Source organism: Excalfactoria chinensis, chromosome 1, assembly GCF_039878825.1.
Source record: "Excalfactoria chinensis isolate bCotChi1 chromosome 1, bCotChi1.hap2, whole genome shotgun sequence".
Classification (NCBI taxonomy): Eukaryota; Metazoa; Chordata; class Aves; order Galliformes; family Phasianidae; genus Excalfactoria; species Excalfactoria chinensis.
In genome coordinates this window covers 124,764,141-124,785,328 of record NC_092825.1, presented here as the reverse complement: position 1 = coordinate 124,785,328, position 21,188 = coordinate 124,764,141, and the positions used below count along the sequence as shown (strand labels likewise).

Below are 21,188 nucleotides of genomic sequence, written 5' to 3'. Positions count from 1 at the left end.
TGAAGTAATGCTAATGTATAAGATTCTGCTTGGTAGTTCTCCCACTAGAATACGCACAAAAAAAAAGAGCAAAAGCACCCCGTAAAAAGGAACGTCCCGTCAGCTCTTACACAGGTGCAATAGAAAAGGCATGGCCCAAGGGAAAACGGCTGTCATGGTCTTGGGGGTATCTGCACTCTTCTGAAAAACACTCTGTCAATCCATTTCACCTACTTAGTATTTATTAAAAGTATTCCACTTTGACTTTAACGCACAGTTGCTTAGCACATGCGTACCTTCCCTTCTGAGTCATGCCAATGATTCATGAAATATGAGGCAGACCAACCTCCTGTCCCAGAGTTGGGCAGAAAACTGCAGGGAGCGCTGTGTCAATAATGCAGTCATTGCTCTCATATGTGCACAACCCAGTAGTGTCATGCTCTTGTTGCCCTCTTTTTTTGGTTTGAATCGAAAATAGAACTAGGTTTTGTTGCTTATGTACATTAACTGCATTATATATTATTTCATACGTGGCCTGTGACAATTCCTCTTCGCTCAGTGTGGCCAGGCGAGCCAGAAGGTTGGACACGCATATGCTACATTGCTATTTACTTAACTGAAGTATCTAAACATGGAATGAAATGTGATGTCACGGCGTGTTCCTGTCCATATGCTTAACAGTACAAGCTTTCATGTTCTCAGGTGTCTGAAACGTAAGTGAGTCGCTCCATACCGTTGGTGGTAATTCTGAATGTCTATTTCTGTTCTTTAAAGGCTTCCTTGAGCAAGGCTTGCTGGTAAAGGACGAAAAGAAGTTACGAGATCATTATACCCAAACAGCGCAGTTCAAGCTGGATGTGCTGTCTCTTCTGCCGACAGACCTGGCGTATCTGAAGCTGGGTTTGAACTACCCCGAGCTGCGATTTAACCGCCTGCTGAGAATTGCTCGCCTGTTTGAATTCTTTGACCGCACAGAAACCAGGACAAATTATCCAAACATGTTTCGTATTGGAAACCTTGTCTTGTACATTCTTATCATCATCCACTGGAACGCATGTATATACTTTGCAATTTCAAAGGTAATTGGCTTCGGAACTGACTCTTGGGTCTACCCCAATGTGTCCATCCCAGAGTATGGGCGCCTGTCGAGAAAGTACATTTACAGCCTGTATTGGTCAACGCTGACACTAACAACCATTGGGGAAACTCCTCCGCCTGTGAAGGACGAGGAGTATCTCTTTGTGGTCATCGACTTCCTGGTGGGCGTGTTGATCTTCGCTACCATCGTCGGTAACGTGGGCTCCATGATTTCCAACATGAATGCCTCCAGGGCGGAATTCCAGGCCAAAGTCGATTCCATTAAACAGTACATGCATTTCCGAAAAGTAACGAAGGATTTGGAAGCCAGGGTTATTAAGTGGTTTGATTACCTCTGGACCAATAAGAAAACAGTGGATGAAAAGGAAGTTCTCAAAAATCTGCCCGACAAGCTGAAGGCTGAAATTGCCATCAACGTCCATTTGGACACGCTGAAGAAAGTGCGGATATTCCAGGACTGTGAAGCTGGGCTGCTCATCGAGTTGGTGCTGAAACTGAAACCGACCGTCTTCAGTCCTGGGGACTACATTTGCAAGAAGGGAGATATTGGGAGGGAAATGTACATCATAAAGGAAGGAAAACTGGCAGTGGTGGCAGATGACGGTATAACCCAATTTGTAGTCCTGAGCGACGGCAGCTACTTTGGTGAAATCAGCATCCTCAACATCAAAGGCAGCAAATCTGGCAACAGGAGGACAGCCAACATAAGGAGTATCGGTTATTCGGATTTGTTCTGCTTGTCTAAAGATGATTTAATGGAAGCCCTCACAGAATACCCAGAAGCCAAAAAGGCTCTGGAAGAGAAGGGCCGACAAATTCTGATGAAAGACAATTTAATAGACGAGGAAGCGGCAAAAGCAGGAGCTGACCCAAAAGACTTGGAAGAAAAAATAGACAGGCTTGAAACAGCCCTGGATACGCTGCAGACGAGGTTTGCGAGGCTGTTGGCAGAGTACAGCTCTTCTCAACAAAAAGTTAAGCAGAGACTCGCCAGAGTAGAAACCAGAGTGAAAAAATATGGTAGTGGCACCTTGTCTGTTGGAGAAGCAGAGCCTGAAAAACCTGAGGAGCAGAAAAAGGACTGATGTAGTATTTATATTTCACCGCTTAATGGAGGAGGTTGGAATGCGTGAAAGCCATAAATGTATATAAATACGAGTGCGCATACATAGCCACGATTATTTTTATACGGACGTGAAAATGGTTTTTAGCATTTTTAACTGAAGCAGAATTTTCTTGTAAATAGGATGATGTCACCTTCTTCGTAGGGGAGATTTGGTCCATCATTTGGGTACATTTTTGTACTGGGAGTGGATTTCCTCTAAGTTATGCTCAGACCATCCAGTGCGTGTATGGCATGCGTAGGTCTTGACACACCGTCTCTTCACACACACGTTGTGTTAAGGCGGCATTATATGGAAAGTAGAGGGATTATTATGAATTTTTTTTAAGGCTTTTAAAAAATATATTCATAGGGTACACAGTCTACCTTTCTAGCCTATTAAATGCATGGATACGCATCCTGGCTTCTCAGAAGCTTTCTTCTTTCACAGTGAAGCAATCTGCACAAGCTGTAGGACTGTGGCTGAGAAGACACCTGGCCTACACAGTGTAGCTCTGTGTACAACCCTCACTTGAGAGGGAATCCCCAAAAGCTCACTGATGGAAGATGTCTGCATAGCAATAAAGCTTGACAAAACCTGGGAAGAACAAAGAGCTGCTCCCAGACATAGAGTTTGCTCTGTGCTGGAGGGACACTGCTAGGAAGCTTTGCTGCCCAGAGATGTGATGGAAGCCCTGAACCTGGAGACACTCAAGATCAGACTGGACAGGACTCTGAGCAACCTGATGTTGATGTAGGTGTCCCTGCTCACTGCAGGGGAGTTGGAATAGATGGCCTTTAAGGGTCCCTTCCAACTCAAATGATTCCGTAAGCTGCTAGGGCTGCAGGACAGGCTGTCCCTGTCTGCCTGCCGACCTTCCCTCCCCACAGGGTTCCTACAAGCTGTGGACACCCTGTTGCAGTCTTTCCTGCCATTAGATCTGTATTTTCTTTATTTCATCAACTAACACAGGTAGAGCCATCCCAAGTATTACTTACACCAAACATGCACTTGCCAAAGCCCCTCCACACCCCCAGAGGTGAGAATACTTGTTCACCAGATGGCTCCAACAGCTTCAGCCATCAGGGAAAGTGTTTGCCGTTCCCTTTTCCTTTCTCTCTGCTTATCACATGCCAGAAAAGAGCACTCCTGATATTATTGGCTTTGGTCACTTTAAAACTGTGTAGCTTTTGGCACTGTGAAATCACATCCTTTGCCATCTTCCATCTCTGTAAGAAGTTTGTTTCCCCTTAATGTGGATACAGCGTGTACATTAAATTATTTTGAGTAGCACTGTGTTTTTTTCTCATCCTTCACCCCGTTTTCTTAGTGTTTTATCACAGACTTTACCAGTAGTACATAGCCCAGAAGACTCTGATGCGACAGAAATCCAAGTGGGGATCACTGCATTCTGTGCTTACTGCAAGGCATCTGGGGCAGCACCCTGCTTCTGTGCCCAGAGACACAGCAGGGATGGGGCCTCATCCAGCAGAAATACACACTTAACAACCTTCTGCTACCCAGAGCTCCCCTCCTGGCAGGAGCTGGGCTGATCCTTGAGCCCACCTGAGTTCACAAAAGCAAGGAACGTGAAAGCTGTCAGGGAACACATAAACACACAGCCTGAAACGGCAAGCAGTTCAGTGGGCCCAGTACTCACTTCACACCTTAGCACCAGACAGAATCTGGGGAGGAGCTGGGGACTGTGCCTGGTAGTGCTGCTCAAAGCTGAGACCCAAGGGTTCTATCTGCTAGGGGTGCAGAAGGGCCACGATGAGGGAGCAACGATGGTAAAGGGTGGTGACAGCAAACCAGCACTCCTGCATACACACAGCCTCACACAGCCAGTGTTTGTGGTCAGCCTGGTTGTGCAGACCTTACTCAGGAAGACTTAAGGAACAAGCCCTGCACTTAACTCTCTCAGACATCGGTCCTACAAGTTTTGTTCTGGCCAAATATTTATTAACCAGAGAGCTCTGCTTTACATTAAGAAACAAACTGCTCTTTTTCCACTCCCACACCAGTGTCTCTCTGAGCTGGTCCATCCATTGGCAGGCTTAGATCTGCTCCCATATTGCTGGCCTGGATGAGTAGAGAGTTCATCATCCAAACCTCTTACACGCTGGGCACAGCAGTACAGCAGGAGCGAGTGCTGACCACAGGAGAGCTGCTCCATGCCTTTATGTATGGACTGGCAACAGGGCAGTGTTTGTGCTTGGCTTCAGAGTCCCCTGGCACTATAAACGTTTCCATCCTGGAACAGACAAAAAGAATCAGACCCATGTTTACATAATTCAGCGTTCATAAAACCCTTTGTGTGTTCCTGACAGCAAAATGAATTATTTACTAGATGGGTCTGGCAACTGTGCAGGCAGCTGAAGCCGGGCTTTGGGCTGTGGCAGCTTCCCGGAGGGAAGACGACGGTCTGGAAATCCCCATTTCCACCCTAAATTTACAGCAAAGAGATGAAAGGGGGATGCTGAGCAGCAGAGCCCGCTGGGAGGCCGGGGAAGCCCCACTGCCTTCCGCTCTGAGGTGGAAGGAAACAACGCACACACACATCCCAGGGAACACCCTGAAGGTCTACAGCCAGCTTGGCTTTTTGTTCCCCAAATTCAGATTTTGCAACCATTTCCAGCTCAAGTTTACTCACTGGGCTCACCAGCCAAATGTCCAGGCTTGCAGCTGCCAGCAGCCCTCAGGGCTTTGCTGCAGAGGAGGAGATTGCACAGCCACGTCTGCAGCACAAGGAGAGGCAGGGCAGACTCCGGGTGCACAAGGACGCCGGCTCCTGCAGCCCCATGCACCGGATGGTGGGCTGTCCTCACCTCCCAGAGCGAGCACAACCATTACCTTCGCTCCAGAAGCAGCAGCAGCTCTGAGACTTTCTCCAAGTGCTCTACCACCGCACCCACACCAGAACTATCCTCCCAGGACATCATGCAGCTTTGACATAAATCTGCCCTGTGTGTAGTTCATGCTTCAGCTTTTTTGCCTCTTTGGACACATTCCATGCTCATAGAATTGATAAAGACCTTAAAGATCATCGAGTCCAACCACAACCCAACCATCCTACCCTAACAACCCTCCGCTAAATCATGTCCCTGAGCACCACATCCAAACAGCTTTTAAACACATCCAGGGATGGCAACTCGAACGCCTCCCCAGGGAGGGATAATAATAAGCACTATTCCAGCACTTAACAAGAAGAGATGGAGAAGCACTGAAACATCTTTTTCTAGCACCACTTACCTCCAGGGCTGATGAGTTGAACAAACTGTGCTGCAAAGATCCACTCATTTTCAGAGAACCAGCTGTCAGTTCCCCTGCAGTTCAGATTATCCGTCCAACAAACACCAGAGATCCCCGCTATTTCCATATGATGCGTGGATTTAGGCCAGTTAGAGTGAATCTTGGGGCTGACTGTTCCAGAGCTCCACACAATGGAGGGCAATGGGGACATCCCTGCAATTCTAAACCAGGCAGACCATTGTGCACATGGCCTGGGTCCTGCTACTGACCTTAGGCTTCAACATGTTTGGTCGCCTCAGTTAACACTGAGAGGCCCATCCATTATTGTTGGAGCTGTGCACAGGTACAAGCGGTGAAGGCACCAGTCCCGGAGGTGTTCCAAGTAACGTGTAGATGTGGCACTTTAGGGACATGGTTAGTTGGGTATGGTGGGGTGGGCTGATGGCTGGACTTGATCTTAAAGGTCTTCTCCAGCTTAAATGATTCTATGACAGACACAGAATGAAGGTAGCCAAAGCCACCATTAGTCTTTAATCCCCATGCAATGGGGTATTACTGCAGTCCGAAGCTCCTACTGCAGTGGTGAAGGCTGCCGTTAGATGAAGTGTGACTCACGGAGACCCCGGCTCATACCAGCCCACTTCAGTGTCAGCTCTTCTCAAGACATGGGGATGGAAGGCGCTCTCCTTGGCTGTCCTGGTCCAGGCTCACGCTTGTGCCTGCCAAAGGGTAGATAAGCCCAGTCAGAAATCCACAACACGCTGTTCCTTAGTTAAGCAATCTTTGCCCACGCACCGATGGCTTCCCCTGAAATCTTTTCAGCAATCAACAAAAGCCTTCACCTAAAATGACCGTGTTCCCTTGGGATTCTAGCACTACTATAAAAGAAACAATCCTTTCAGTCCTCTTCCGAGTATCTGAGATATTTCAGTGACAGCTTAAGTAAACCTAAGCTTAGGACGCTTCTGTAGACCCAGAGTTTTGCTATACTTTGGCTGAAAGACAGTGAAAAACATTCAGAGCTGTTCCCAGAGCCCAGCAAAAGAGAACTGAAACAGCATGTTCTGTACCTTGATGAGCCCTTCCGGAAACAGAAGACGGCCTGGAACTCCTGTAGAGCAGGAGAGCAGCTTGCAGCTGCACCGCTTCACGAGTTAGAGTTACTCATCTGGAACTGTAGCAGCTGCTGCAGGAGGGTTAGCTCAGATTTATAACACTATAAGAGGGCATTTTGGGAAAGATTTGCATGGAAAACTTGTCAGTTGCAAAGTTTTCACAGCTTACCTGAAAATGATTCCTCAAGAAACAACCTACAGCTTTAAAGGCTGACACAATTACGCGTTATTTTAATGCTGAAGAATGACAGGAAAAGCATATTTACAATAACAGCACTTCAGTGAGAGCTTTATATGTCTAGGCAATTATGTGACTTGCCCACCTTTTGGACACACTAAAAACTGTAAGAAACCCCAAGATTTCTACATGTCCATCAGTTGGGCACAACCACCATCACAGAACGGCTTGGGTTGGAAGGCACCCCAAAGATCATGAAGCTCCAACCCCCATAACCACAGGCAGGGCTGCCTACCTGGCACTACTCCAGGCTGCCCAGGGCCACATCCAACCTGGCCTTGAACACCTCCAGGGATGGAGCATCTACAGCCTCTCTGGGCAGCCTGTGCCAGCACCTCACCACTCTCATAGTAAAGAACTTCCCCGACATCCAATCTAAACCTTTCTTCCTTGAGCTTAACCATCTTGAGCTTACCATCCATAGCTACACGAGAATAAAACGCATCACAGATGTACTCTGAACGGTATCAGGCTACTGATGTTCTTTACACCTGCTACAAAACACCTCACAGCACTCAGCAGTCTCTTCTCACCGCCTACAGTGAAAAATGCCCTACGTCCAAATGAATCCATGAGCACCATCAAACCATCTTGCATTTTCCTCTTAAATCTGACACATTCAGAGGTGGAAGTGCTGAAGGTGTTCCTTAAGTGCCACCTGAAGGTCAAAGATGAGAAGGCAAAGAGCATCCCTCCCTCCCCAGCAAGGCAGACGTGCATCAGCTGGGACTCAAAAACGGACCATTGCCGGGCCCCACACCACTACAAGTTCGTTTCTGGAGAGCTTTTACGCATCTTTAGCTCTCAAATTATGCTATACTACAATGTTTTCTAAAGAAATAATTTAATATCCAGTTTTATCAAAGTAAGGAAATCGTTTTCTATTTCACTGAAACATGGTGAAAAAAAGGTCACTGTTTTTTATTCAGCATCATAGTTACACAGCAGTTGTCTGTTTCTATTACTAGAAAGTGATTATTAAAATAATCCTGAAAGACATCTTTTCTTTCTCCAATGATTTCAAAACTATGCCTTTTTTAATGCCAATTCCACACAGCCGCTGATCTGATCTGTAGTAGTCAGTTATAGCAATTGTCAAGGCACAAGCTCAGCTCTGCACGTCAGCTGTAGCTTGCATTATAAAAGAGATATGCCAGTTATGTCTCCGCTTAAAGATGCATTATCCCTTTGTCATATATTGCAACAGGAGAAATTAACGTTAAACACAGACTGCAAAAGGTAAAGGATTTATTTCCGATATGATTCGTTGACTTAAATTAAAAACCTACGGCATGTTTTCTGTAGCAGATGAACGTAACCTCATTGCTTACTTTCTACCAGTTTATTTAATGGTCGGAAGTGTACAACGTGAAATAGGCCTTTAGGTTTCGTATTCTTCAATTCTGCTTATCGTTAGATGTGATTAACGTACAGCAGCCATCCCTTCAGATTACGTTGCAACACTGATCATGTGCCTTGATAAGGAGGAATAACGATTCATTAAATAAATGGCGATGACATAACACGTAGGGAAGACTTTGGATTGTCTATTTAAAAGGTCAACATAATAGGCAATTGAGAATAAAACTTCATTTTAAGTGCACTTCCACATGCTTTGTTTATAATATAGCAAAAACTTCCTATCTTCCCCCCCGCCCCGGCCCCAAACACTTCATCACTCCCTACTCTAAAGCTGTTCAGTTGAAAATGCACTTTTCCCCAGTAAACTTTTCTTTTTTTTTTAGAAAAAGTAACTAAAATTTCTACCCTTTCATATGCTAAGAAATGTTTTGTTTTTTTTTCTAATTAAAACCACAATTTATTACAAGACATGTGAAGACAACATATAGTGAAATGAATTTTAATTGTTGTGCTGTGACTAAAGTAAAGTTTTCAAGGCTGCAATTTAACATTCCAAGTTCTCCCTTCCATCTTTATTGATTCTTAAGGTTTTGCACAGAAACTCTTTGGGGGCTAGAACAGCAGTAATTGCATCACACTGTTTTCCAAGACTTCAAGTTTCAAAAGCAAACTCTTCAAAAAGTACAGTTCTTGATTTGATTAGATACAGGGACAAAAATATAGCACATACTTGAAGGTTACATAGTCTACAAATGATGGCAATAGTTTCCTTGGGAGAGTACAGTTTGTTTTCTTGTAAATACTCAAAAAGGCTCAACTTCAAGCAGTAATAAACACAAGCAAAAGTGATTTAACCCTTAAAATAAATATTCAGGAAAACCTCTCTGTACATACAAGTGAAAGAATATGTAACACTTTCACGCTAAAAGAAAAAATAAAGATTTTGTTCATATAAGCAGCTGAAATCTGCTGTTCCAGCCCAATGTCCCCAGTAAAGAAGGGAGGCACAAACACAGGTGACTACTGTAGCTCACTATCTTATGGCCTTTTTGGACAGGGACATCACCACCATCATTTTTTTTTTCATCCCTTTTGTTACATTTATTACAGCATGCCAAATCCTTTGGCGTATGTGATGGCCTTCAATAATCTTTCTTTAAGCTTTTCTTTGCTTGAGTACTCCGGAAGCAAAAGTACATTAAAGCATGTGTGAGATGTAGGTAACCTGTGGGGAAAAGAGAGAGAATAATTGAGATCAAGGAACAAGTAAGCATGCCTACGTGCAACAAAATACACTGCTATTTCCTCATTTAGGAGAAATCAAAGAGCATCCTCTTTGCTTCAAGATTCAACTTTCAGATTTAACTAAGTTAATAAACTAAACAAAAGCACAGAATTTATTTTCATTTATAAACAAGCAAACAAAACTGAATTTTACCTCTCTGTATCCGGGCCGTTTTTGGCTATGATCATCTTTAACTTTCCAAGTCCTCCCACAGGGGCTCTGTCTGTGCCTGTTGTAAACTGCAAGAACAGTCTTTTCTGTTCATCTGTAAATGAATGGACTATCTCCCAGAATTCCCTAGCAAGGAAGAAAGAAATGAGTGAATTGACATCAGTCTTCAGTGTGAGACCTTCATAAGCAATTAAACTTTGACGTTTTAGAAGTCCAACCGATCTTATCAATTCACAAGTTACATTCAAGAAAACCCATCATTAACGTATTAACCAACCAGTGAGAGAGCCAAGAAATGTAGAAATATTACCAAAATATTGTGGTTTAAATATTTCTTAAGGTTAAGTCCGCTGATAAATGATATGCAAACATTCTTTGTCTTACCATTCTTCCACCCTCCAGAGGTTCCACTATACGGTTCAACTGAACCATCTGCTTTCTTAAACACCACAATAAACAAATGCAACTGCCGTCAAAGAGTTCTGCCCCATCATGAAATACAGCTTTATGGTAAAACCCAGAAGACCAAAGACACGTGTCTCTGACTCTTGCCTTCGCAGAGCTCTCCAGTCAAAGGGGACAGAAAAGGAATAAACACACTAAAAACATTTCCCCTCTTAAAAATGTTGAGTTTGCTTCATTTCTAAGCAGGGAAATGAAATGTTCTTCGCACAATGCATCTATTCAAACAATTCAACCTCCCAAAGAAAACCAAAGCAAAGCTGATTTATTTAAACTGTCCAATTTATATAAGAGAAAGACAAAGTCCCAAAGAAACAAACTTTTAAGATTTACATTAGTTCAGTGGAAGCCAAAGCATCACTTATGGTACCCACTCTAACGACAGTACTTGAGCCAAGTGGAATTACAGATAAGACTTAAATCCAATGCCTCAAAAATACAAAATCTTACACTATTAAATTCATTATGAAGAAACAGGAAAGTAAACTGCTTGTGATCCTTCAGAAATTAAAAAGAATTACCTAATAATAAGAGAGTCTCTTGTATAGCCACCATCATATTCTGTCGTTTCTTCTAGTGCTTGAAAATCTAAATTCTGTAAGAAGATGACATTTTTAAGAACGACCACTGATTATATCAAAAAAGCTCCACTTTTTCTCATGTACACTCAGGACTCTTACCCTACTTCCACAAATAAGTAATTCAATTTCCTCTGGTCTAAATAAATATTTCAAAGGAGATTCATTGGTCACCATGTGGAATCCTCTCCGAAAGGCCTTGAACTGCTTTTCTACTGATTTATTGAGTATATAGTCAGCATACAGATTGACAAATTCCTGTAAGGAAACAAACCCCAAGAAATCCTTAGTATTTTGATACACACTCCACTCAAAGAATCTCCTATTAATGTAAAACTCCACAATACATTTAACTCTGCCCAGATAACCTGGGCTCAGCTTCAACTCAGTAATGTTAAGGAACAAGTCTCAAATGTTTCTCAAACAGGTCAAAACACCCCCAGAAGCTTTGTATATATGTACGTATCAATGCTCCCTTTAACAAAACAAGGACAAGTAAATAAATGCTTTAACACTTACACTGCGAGACCAAATTTCTATAGAGCCCCAAGTAATTCCCCACAGAGCACACAAAAAACACTGATTACTTTTACGAAGTTATTTGAGCACAAAGCATACCTTTCTATTTTCATTTGTTATAGGAATTTTATCACCATTTTCCTTTAAATCATGCATCATTGGATTGCCAAAGAGATCCGTATGAGATATTTGAAAAGTTATCATCATATCATCTTCCACACTTCCTTCATACTCTAGCAAGTCTCTCAAACTCTGGTAAAGAACCTATGAGGTTAAGATACAGGTCTGTCATAAGTAAGTTTCAATACATTTCACAGGGCAGTACCAGAAGACACGAAATAATCTGTCATGAAAACAGTTGTGACAAGTTACTTAATTCCCATTCACTCCTAACAAACATCGAGCTCACTCAGTGTTTGTAAAAGCAACAAAGAGCAGATGCTAAGGAAAGACAAAGAGAAAAAAAGGCAACCAACAATAATAATGACGTGAAGAAAGTCTACTATTACTCAGCGGTGGTGTCAAGCACTGTGGTCTGATCAGCGGGTTATGGGCCAGTGATTAACTTTCACTTTAAACTCTCTTGAACCCATATTTACATCCAGAACACTTCAAACCACTAAGTTCTATTTGTGCTTTAAAAAAAAATCAAAGAAATTATTGTGTCAGAGAAAAAATGGACAGCAGGTTTTTATCCCCTACATCTTGATTTAGAAGTGAATTAGGAAGTAATGTAGAAGCAAGCAACACAGATAGGACAGTCATTAAATTAAGAAAGTGTCTGTACAAAAAAAATAAAGAAGTAGTAGTAAAGTAGTTAACAGATCCCAAGGTCTTTACGAAATAAGTACGGCTTAGCTCAGAATTGGACAAGTGCAATCTGAAATTACTTTTGACAGTGAGTTCCACTGAAAGAAATGGTCAGTCTTTCTCCTTACAGTGCCTTAGGAAAAGACTAAGGCTCTCTGGAAACCGAAGCCTGTGCAAAAAAGAAACAATTCTTTCGCTAGGACAGAGGTGTAGGACTCAGACTGAATACAGACTGAATACAAACTGAACGTAAAAGAGGAAATGAATGCAAATGTACTTTTGTAGTTAAGTAGAAGTAATAAGCTTCCTCTTTATGTTTTAATTACTGAAAGCTTACATGAATGCCTCACTCTTTTACTAGCTATGTTCTTTCAGCACTTCCACAGCATCTCTTATAATACCTTGCACTGGAAACGACTGGATTTGAAGCTCTTGGTTTTACCCAGGTAAGGAAGCCCCTATCCATTTTCTCCATGCTTTATCACTAGAGAAAGTATTGTGTGGCTTGATTACCTGGAACTTCATCTTTGGTTTGTGAAAGCTCTTAAGTTAATTTATATTAAAATACCAAGAGGAAGCACAATACAAGCATCAAACCTTTGCAGGTCAAGTGCCACTGTAACATATTTTGTAGAAAACTATACAACGCAATTCTAGCTATTGTTTTAGAAATCTCTTTGGGAAGCTATTAAGCAACGATTAACAACAGTCCATGTTTATAAACAATAATACTTAGTTAATAATATACAACATAATAAGCAACTTTGGTAGTTTGCTAGAAAACAAGAAATAGAACAAAGCTCTATTAATATCCAGCCTTCTTTGTTCACAACCTCCACCGAGTCAGATATAGGTTTTCATTGCTATTGATTTATTTGAACAGATACAGACTCTTCACACAAGTCACTGGTCAATTTACTTTCAATTCTGACAGTTCTATTGTATTTAAATCTTGATTAAGGCAGTACACAGAAAACGCAGTAATAAACACAAAGAACATAATGAACTTACAGGATGAGAGTCTGCCAGATCACGGAAAGTTCCTTTTTTGCCCATTAGCTTCCTGTAGACAACCATGGGAAAATGTACATCCAGTATACAGTTATTGTAAATGGCGAGACCCAGTACTATGCCAATCAGTGTAAACTGACCCTCAGTTTCGAAAGAGGACGGATTAAACCAAAACAGTTTTGTAGATTCATCATACGTGAACATGCCTGTAAAAAAATTGTTTTAAACAGTCATGGTTATATTTTAAAAAAAGAAACAACAGCCCCAACACGTAAAACATACCTTCATGAACCCCTGTGTATTAGAATTAATATTAGAAAAGATTTAGCACTATACTGAATTTAACGGCAAAGAAAAGCTACTTACCTTTAGAGTAACAGAAGCTACTCAAAATGCTAGTACTCACGTTACCACAAAAAGCATGCATGAGCCCTGTGATACTAAATCCTACTGAATCTGCTGAAGCTGCACATATACAAGCTTCTATCCCTCTCATTACTGAGGAAGAAGCAGCACATTGTCAACGTGGATTTTAACTTTGATAAATCCAATGGTGCAAGAGCAGAATGTAATCAAAAATCACGTGGATAAAACCACATTGAACTCTGGTTACTGTAACTGGCAGGCTTTCCTCAAAGGCTTTTCCATGCTGATTCTGGCTAAAAAACAGGACTACACGCAGTTCCGCCACAGAGCCATTCAGCAGGAAAGGATCTGAACAGGAGCCAGCAGTGTGCCCAGTTGGCCAAGAAGGCCAGTGACATTACGGCTTGTATCAAAAACAGTGCAGACAGCAGGAGCAGGGAGGTGATCATCCCTCTGTAAACAGCTCTGGTGAGGCTGCACCTTGAATACTGTATTCAGTTTTGGGCCTCTCGCTACTGAGAGGCCCAAAAAAACACTGAGGCCCTGAAGTGTCCAGATTAAGGCAATAAAGCTGTCAGGGGCCTGGAGCACAAGTCTTATGGGAAATGGTTGAGGGAGCTGGGATTGTTCAGTCTGGAGAAGAGGAGGCTCAGGAGGGACCTCATCACTGTCTACAATGACCTGGAAGGAGGCTGTGGTGAGGTGGGAGTCGACCTCTTCTCCCAGGTAACTAGTGACAGGTTAGTAATTACCTTAAGGTAATGGCCAGGGGATGTTCATATCAGATATTAGGAAAAGTTTTTTCACAGAAGAGATTGTGAGGCACTGGAATGGACTGCCAAGGGAAGTGGCAGAGTCATTATCCTGGGATGTGTTCAAGAACTGTGTGGATGTGGCACTGAGGGTCATGGCATGGTGGGGATGAGTTGAAGGACTAAAAGATCGGAGAGTTTTTTTCCAACCTCTGAGATTCTATGAGCTGAAACTTACGGTGATGAGTTGGTGATAAGAGTTACAAATGAACTTAAAACGAGTTAAGATGCCCAAGATGCACTCACATATATACATATAAGCATATAAAAACATAAACAATTTTTGATATTTGACAGAATTGCTTCAGCTGTCACACACGTTCTAACTTGACAAGAAAACACAACATGAGACTGCTGTTTCATAGAAGGGTTGCAATTTTAATAGTATGTTGCTGTTGTGGCTTTGTCTTTTTCCCTATATCCCCTCTTTTCATTAACATACTGTTTCAGGTAACTCATTTCTTGCCAAGTTCATAGAAGGCTTCATTAAACAGTTGAACTGGCACATGCTGAAAGATGAAGGGAAGGGATAGGGCTATATGAATGAGAGTAGGGCAAAGAGCCTCTTACCCTTTTTGCTGCAGCAAGCCACCAGATTAGCTCTTGCTCATCAAACCAGCTTCTATACAGGCTATAAACTGTTTAAATGAATCCCTCTATGAAATCCACTGCTTACAACAAATGTCTAAATAAACAAAGGACTAACATTTTTCCCAGATTCACCTCTGAAAAGGCTCTAAAATGAAATCCAGTTTTATTTATCGACCAAAATTAGGAGTACTGTGCACTAAAATCACAATATAACACCAGGGAAAAAAAGGAAAATAAAGAAAAAAAGAGAAGCTGAAATAAAGGGAAAACAACTGCACAGTGTAGTCAGGATTACTATATGAAATTAGACCTTTTTTTGCCACGAAGATTGCCAGTAATAAATCCCCAACTTTGTCTGTGTTATTGATTCCTTGAACAAAATCTTTAAGGCAGTTTATAATATGAATACACTCACAACGTACGTGCAAATGAACTACTATAACAATAAACATCATTCCGTGTAGCTATCAGAACACAGCTAATTATCTTCAAAGGATTTCTACTGCTAAATAAAGCATTTACAAATCAGAAGTCACACCTGGTATACACAGTGCTTAAGCTGTTATTCTACAGTGCATGTTAATAGATGCAAAATAAAATGTGAAGGCAAGCTACATTTTCTGCTTCTACACACCTATGGCATAAGCAGATAAGTTAGTTTTTGTCAATACAGTTGATATAAATTAAAAAAGCATGTAATTATTTGTACTTGAATACAGCAGCAATATTTAAACAATGCATGCACAGCTAATGGATTACACATCTTTATATGTAGGGAATGTACATATATTAACCAACTAGCAGAACCAGACTTTGATTCTGACACAAGTCTTAATACTTTCATATGCTCCGCAATACTCTGACTAGCCTTGCTAACCTAGATTCTAACTCTCCCCAACAGCAGTTTTCTGAGTAAAACTAGTCTGTGAATCTGTGCCACTTTTTGACAAGATCTGGCTTGCAAGCGCTGAAGGGCAAGTCCCAAGATCCAGATTCTTTTACATCAGTTTGATGAACACAAGTTACCTACCAGCCACAAGCTGTAGAGCTTTAATGGACATTACATTACAGGAACTGTAACTGTTCCATCAAACTCTAAATAAATTATGAAGTTAGCACCTTAACCAGGTAAAAGGCCCTGATTTCTATACTGACACGTTGTATTCACAATAATAAACAATTTTAATCCTTTAAAAGCTGCAAGCAAGCTGCACATTAAAAGCAGAGTATAGCTGCATTTCAAAAAATGGAAGTGTTAAGGGGAAAAAAAAACAACAGTGAATGTGGTTAAAACACAAATACAAATACTCTGACTACAACAAATTATTTGTAGTTCTTAATCAACTACAGGCAAATCTGACACTACTGGTATGCTGTAGCCATTTTACATCAAACCATAAGAAGAACTGAGACTTTTTAGAATGAGATTTTTCTTAAGGTGAGGGAAGGGGAGGGGAGCAAATAACTCAAGAACTCACCATAGTCCTAACTCTGGTTTTATTGCAGAAGTTCTTCCTCTTTGGTTTGCTTACTAATTCTAGAAGCTAATCACAAAGCAAAGCGAGGAGAAAGGTGAGAGAACAAACAAAGGAACCCTGCAAAGGAACCCTGTCCTACTGATTCATATTTAAGCAAACAATGATGGCTCTCACAAACTGCACAGTTGTGCCTCTCATCACTGCTTCTCAGAAGGGTGACTGATGGCAAAATGCTGAACCCTCAACGAGTTAAGTACTCTCATAATCACCAAGAAACCAATCTGTGGAGCTTCAGGGAAAAGAAGCAGTAGAAAGGAACTACCATTACCTTCACTTCTGAGTATTAAGTAAGTTATTAGACAACATACCAATATCTGGATTGAAGATTTCTTCCACAACCAGTTGAAAAAATTCTTTGGAAACACCTCCTTCATCTACCCCTTGCTCTCCTTCAAATTCAACATACAATTGTTTCTTCAAGTCTGCAGGATTTTCCATGGCGATCATCTCTAGCTATTGAGTGAACAGATGTAATTATTTCATTAGTACATTTCGGTGGAACATCAAGTAACTAAAGCAAAATCACCCTCCAGATCTGAGAAGAACGCATGTATAAATCACAACTTACAATATCATAGTATCATAGTATCGTGCGAGTTGGAAGGGACCTTAGAGATCATCGAGTCCAACTCCCGGGTTTCGAGCCCTCTGTGTAGCGAAGTGGCACTTCTACCCCTGCGCCACAGGGGGGATTCGAACCCGGGCCCTCCAGTGCCGCAGGCAGCAGCTTAAACCACTGCGCCACTGGGGGCACACCATATGTTAATGTTAATGAGAAATCACCTTAAATGTGTAGTAGAATTTGGGGATTTCTGTAGCAGGAAACTTACCAAAGATGAGATGTTAGCCAGTCAGTCTGCTAGAGCACTCTATTGCCATTCTTTGAAACACTTACTTCAAGAAAGTTAGCATTACGTTGGACAAAAATCACAAAAACAAATATGAAGACAAGGTGTATCGCTGTGATAACTGAATTCATCTGACAACAAAAGACTGCAGTTCGATCTACGTAACTGACAACTACACGTTTTGTGAATACACAGATATATTTTCGGGAAGCTTCACGTGACAACTTATAGCAGAAGACACGCCTTTATAAGGTGGCCACATCTCACTAACAGCGTAGAGATGGGAGTAACAAAAATAAAGACACTAATGTTAGCCAAACGAATCTCCTTCCCTCCTGACCCTAAGCGAAGAAATCTCAAGTCTCATGTTCTTTTGTCTTCAGTGGCCCTAAGCACATCTACTGCACTTCTTCCTGGGAAGCATAAAGTCAAACAGAAGTCATGTTTTATAGGAAAGGGTTTCACTTCTACATACGAACTGTTACAGGGCTGTAACACTTTCCAACAGAAATTTGTCTTTTCATTAAACTACAAGTTAGAGATTTTATACCTGGCAAGAAATAATGCTGTTTGAAGTGTAAACATACAGAACTTGTGCAGTATTATATTAAACATACCAGCATGCAGAAGAAAATTCAACAGCAGTTACAGTTAAACAAAGTGAACCTGTACATTCCTCTATGAAGAGCTCTATATTACTGACAGTAACAGCCAATTGTATTTACCAGTATGCATTCTTAACGTGCATTTCTAGCATTTCTATTTCATTACCCCAGCTTATCCCCACAACCACTAACACACACCTTAATGCACCAGAATTTTACTATAGGAGGGTAAAGGAAAGCAGGAAGAAAGAGGATAAAGAAGGAAGTGACACCAGTGACTGAGACATCAGGGCAGGTAAGTGACAGAGTTCGAGGTGCATGAAGACTTTGAAGCTCCTCATGCAAAAAAAAAGCATGTGGGGAAAACATCACATCAACAGGTATTGAAAATTACTATCAGGAGGGGCAGATACAGGGCCTATATAGATATATGGCCTATAGATTGGGTAGCTCCACTGATTATAAAACACAGTTAAAGAAATGGAGGTTAGCCATGAAGACCCAGATTTTGAACGTTTTATGAATTCTGATGAGTTCTGAAAAAGCAAATATCGCATGAGCGTTTTTGTTGAGGCTGCAATCCCTTGCCATAGCACAATGACTCTCATGTCAGAAAAGCAGTGCATTTACCTTCTGTTCTCTGACTGAGAACTAGACTGCAACAAGCAACATAAAAGTAGTAATAAAGGGAAAGGAAGCACTCTTAGTTGAACAGCACTGGCTGGGCAGATTGGAACACTGTGCTGGATGTCTGAGAGGAAGTCAGATAAAGGATTACAAACAAACCCGTATTTTGAGTCAAAGTCTAATGTTCCTTGAAGAAGATTTTATAACCAGGACAATGTTGCTAAGCTGCTCAACCGAAAGTCACGGATTTAGCTGCTCCTCTGAACATCCATGTCTCTCAACTGACGCTTAACAAGAAAAAAATGGAACTTGGTAGAAAACAGACATAATCAGAGAGGTCCTGAATTTTAGCATAACTGCAGTAATGTTTCTATAGCGAGGAAGTATGAATGCCAGCATAAAGGACGTCAGTCATGCTAACACAGATCAACCCAATCTGAGTGCATGTGAATTTTAGAAGCTAACATTTTCTGCTGGGATCATTTAGCTAAACATCCGATGTTATAACACTTTCTAGCAACTTCCCAGAAAGCATCACCTTAAGCTGTATTTCATGGTCCTTATACATGCTTGCCCACGTTGCTGGCATACATCAGTACTGCCAGAATAAGGGTTGAGATTTTCAACTGAACACACAAAAACCAATTTAAGTCTACAAGGACACCATAAAGCTCCTGGAATATTTGGTGTCTAACAGTGTGAGAATCTGCAAGCTGCTTTGAGTAGTCACACAGTATTTGCTCATTGATCCAGCTGGCAGAGTCACTTACAAGAGGCACGCTGCCTTCCAGCTGTCTGAATTCACAACAAGATCTGTCCAAGTGAATTTCTACCCTGCAAGGAAGTACCAGTTAGAGATACGAGCTTGCTGGAGGAATCCACCACTGCAAAACTCACCTCAAAGCTCATACCTCTCAAACTACTGCTACCTGAAAGTAAATCCACATAGAATCTGTGCAAAGAAAAAGAGTAAACCTGGAGGAAGTGGATGAGAGAAGTAACTGTTGGGAGACTAAAAGGCAAAAGAGAGGATTTAAGGATAAGCTTTTCATTACCACCACATCCATGTAACATGATGCAGTTGCATTAGAGCTAACCTCCTGGAAGAAACGCATTATACGCAAATAAAAAAAGCATCTCAACTGCTTTCTAGGACTGCAAACTGAGCTCTCAACTCCCAAGTGTGAAAGTTCTGTAACAGAAGTGAGGACTAACACTTGACCGTTTCCCCTCTCAGGAATTTTCAGACTAATGTACATAAAAATAAGTATACTGTAATGAAACTGACTTTGTACTGTATGCTTAAGCTAATTTCAATAGAAAACAAAAATAAAGCTCAATGGCGCACAAGCAAAGAAATTAAATCATGAATTTAGAAATGAAAATTTTGCTTAGATGTATTTAGTCCAGGGACAACTACAGTTCTCTTCATAGAAAGCAGCTTTAAGTAAGTATTTAAGGGGTATTACTTCAAATTCTCAGGATAAGGAAAAAATCCGACTAAAAGCCCTGGTGTTCATATTCGTTTTAATGAAGTCCAAAAAGCAGGACGCACATGATGAATTCAAGTTTAAATATTGAGAGAAAACCAGCCTGACTGATTAGCAGAGATCTGTCATCAAGTTCACTGACTCAAATGAATTATGACAGCTGATTGCTACCGTTGTTCTTAAAACATCCAGTACTGTTAAAAATACGATTGAGATCACCTCAACCCCACCTTATAATCACAATATGCTTGAGAATGACTTCATCATAACATTGGTCAGTTATTATGCATATTGTCAAAAATTCTGTAGAAAATACCCTGTAAAAACACTGGTCTACTGACATGAGGATAAAATTACTTGTCATTTAATTAAATGGAGGTATTCAGATCAACAGATCATTGAATATGAATCCTGTAAGTAAAACAAACAAAGGAAAAAACAACAGCAGTGCAAGAGTAAAATATCAGAGGTGGTATTACTTACCTGTAATTTAAGCACTGAACAGATTTAAGACTATGCTTTCTCAGCTCTAGACTTGGCAAAATCTAATAGTTTTCAATGAGATCCTTGCTAAGTTCAATATCGCACTCAAAGCTGCAGCTGTCACTGATACAAACCCATACAGTGTAGCTTTCACTTTCATACCGTGTGTTCCTAAGCTAACACTGACGGCATCAAATCTGTCTTTGACCTGCAGTTCCAACTCAGAGAGCAGTCAGAGACACCAAGTCACTTCTATGATTGGGACATAATGAAGACTTCTGTCTCAAATTATTTCATGCCACCGAAGTGTCAGGAACTGGAAACAAATCATGAAAATTGTGACAAACCTTCCAAATTTGTTACGGGAAGCACCTGTAGCAACAGCACCAGTTTTCAAACTGACAGATCAGATAGCTGCTGAGTAAAGCACAAGGCACTTGAACTGTTTGAGTTGGAAGGGACCTCTAAAGGCCATCTAGTCCAACTCCCCTGCAGTGAACAGGGACACCTACAGCTACCCCAGCTGCTCAGAGCTCCATCCAGCCTGGCCCTGAATGTCTCCAAGAATGGGGCATCCACCACTTCTCTGATCAATCTGTTCCACAGTATCACTACCCTTACTGTGAAAAAACCAAACACAAAACCAACGAAACCATTCCTTACATGCAATCTAAATCTCCATTCTTCCAGTCTGAAACCAATGGTCTGTACAACAGTGTGAATCTTCAATCATCACCATTTCTTGAATATAATCAATTTTTCACTTTTGAGAAGTGCTTGGGCCATGCTTGTTTTTGTTGACCGACACCATAAGTTCAGCTCACTGTCTGACTGTAAAAGTGTTC

The 21,188-nt window shown here is 41.4% G+C and overlaps 2 protein-coding genes across 7 annotated transcripts in view; one reads left to right on the top strand and one right to left on the bottom strand.

The window, feature by feature from the left end:
- CNGA3 (cyclic nucleotide gated channel subunit alpha 3) overlaps positions 1 to 3,470 on the top strand; it is a 29,472-nt gene extending 26,002 nt beyond the window's left edge. For both annotated transcript variants that reach the window (XM_072342096.1, XM_072342087.1), the window contains one exon: positions 754 to 3,470. In XM_072342096.1, the coding sequence (XP_072198197.1) occupies positions 754 to 2,162 (1,409 nt within the window). In that variant the 3' untranslated portion in view covers positions 2,163 to 3,470. The remainder of the gene's footprint in view (positions 1 to 753) is intronic.
- Positions 3,471 to 7,676: 4,206 nt separating this feature from the next.
- Positions 7,677 to 21,188, bottom strand: part of UBE3A (ubiquitin protein ligase E3A) — a 47,361-nt gene continuing 33,849 nt past the window's right edge. For 4 of the 5 annotated variants that reach the window (XM_072346961.1, XM_072346944.1, XM_072346969.1 and 1 more), the window contains 7 exons: positions 16,599 to 16,743; positions 12,984 to 13,189; positions 11,262 to 11,426; positions 10,746 to 10,901; positions 10,587 to 10,660; positions 9,586 to 9,729; positions 7,677 to 9,372 (listed from right to left, as the gene is read on the bottom strand). In XM_072346961.1, coding sequence (XP_072203062.1) covers positions 9,252 to 9,372; positions 9,586 to 9,729; positions 10,587 to 10,660; positions 10,746 to 10,901; positions 11,262 to 11,426; positions 12,984 to 13,189; positions 16,599 to 16,743 — 1,011 coding nt within the window. In that variant the 3' untranslated portion in view covers positions 7,677 to 9,251. Of the gene's footprint in view, positions 9,373 to 9,585; positions 9,730 to 10,582; positions 10,661 to 10,745; positions 10,902 to 11,261; positions 11,427 to 12,983; positions 13,190 to 16,598; positions 16,744 to 21,188 lie in introns of those variants that run through there. The other variant, XM_072346978.1, reaches the window with a different exon arrangement.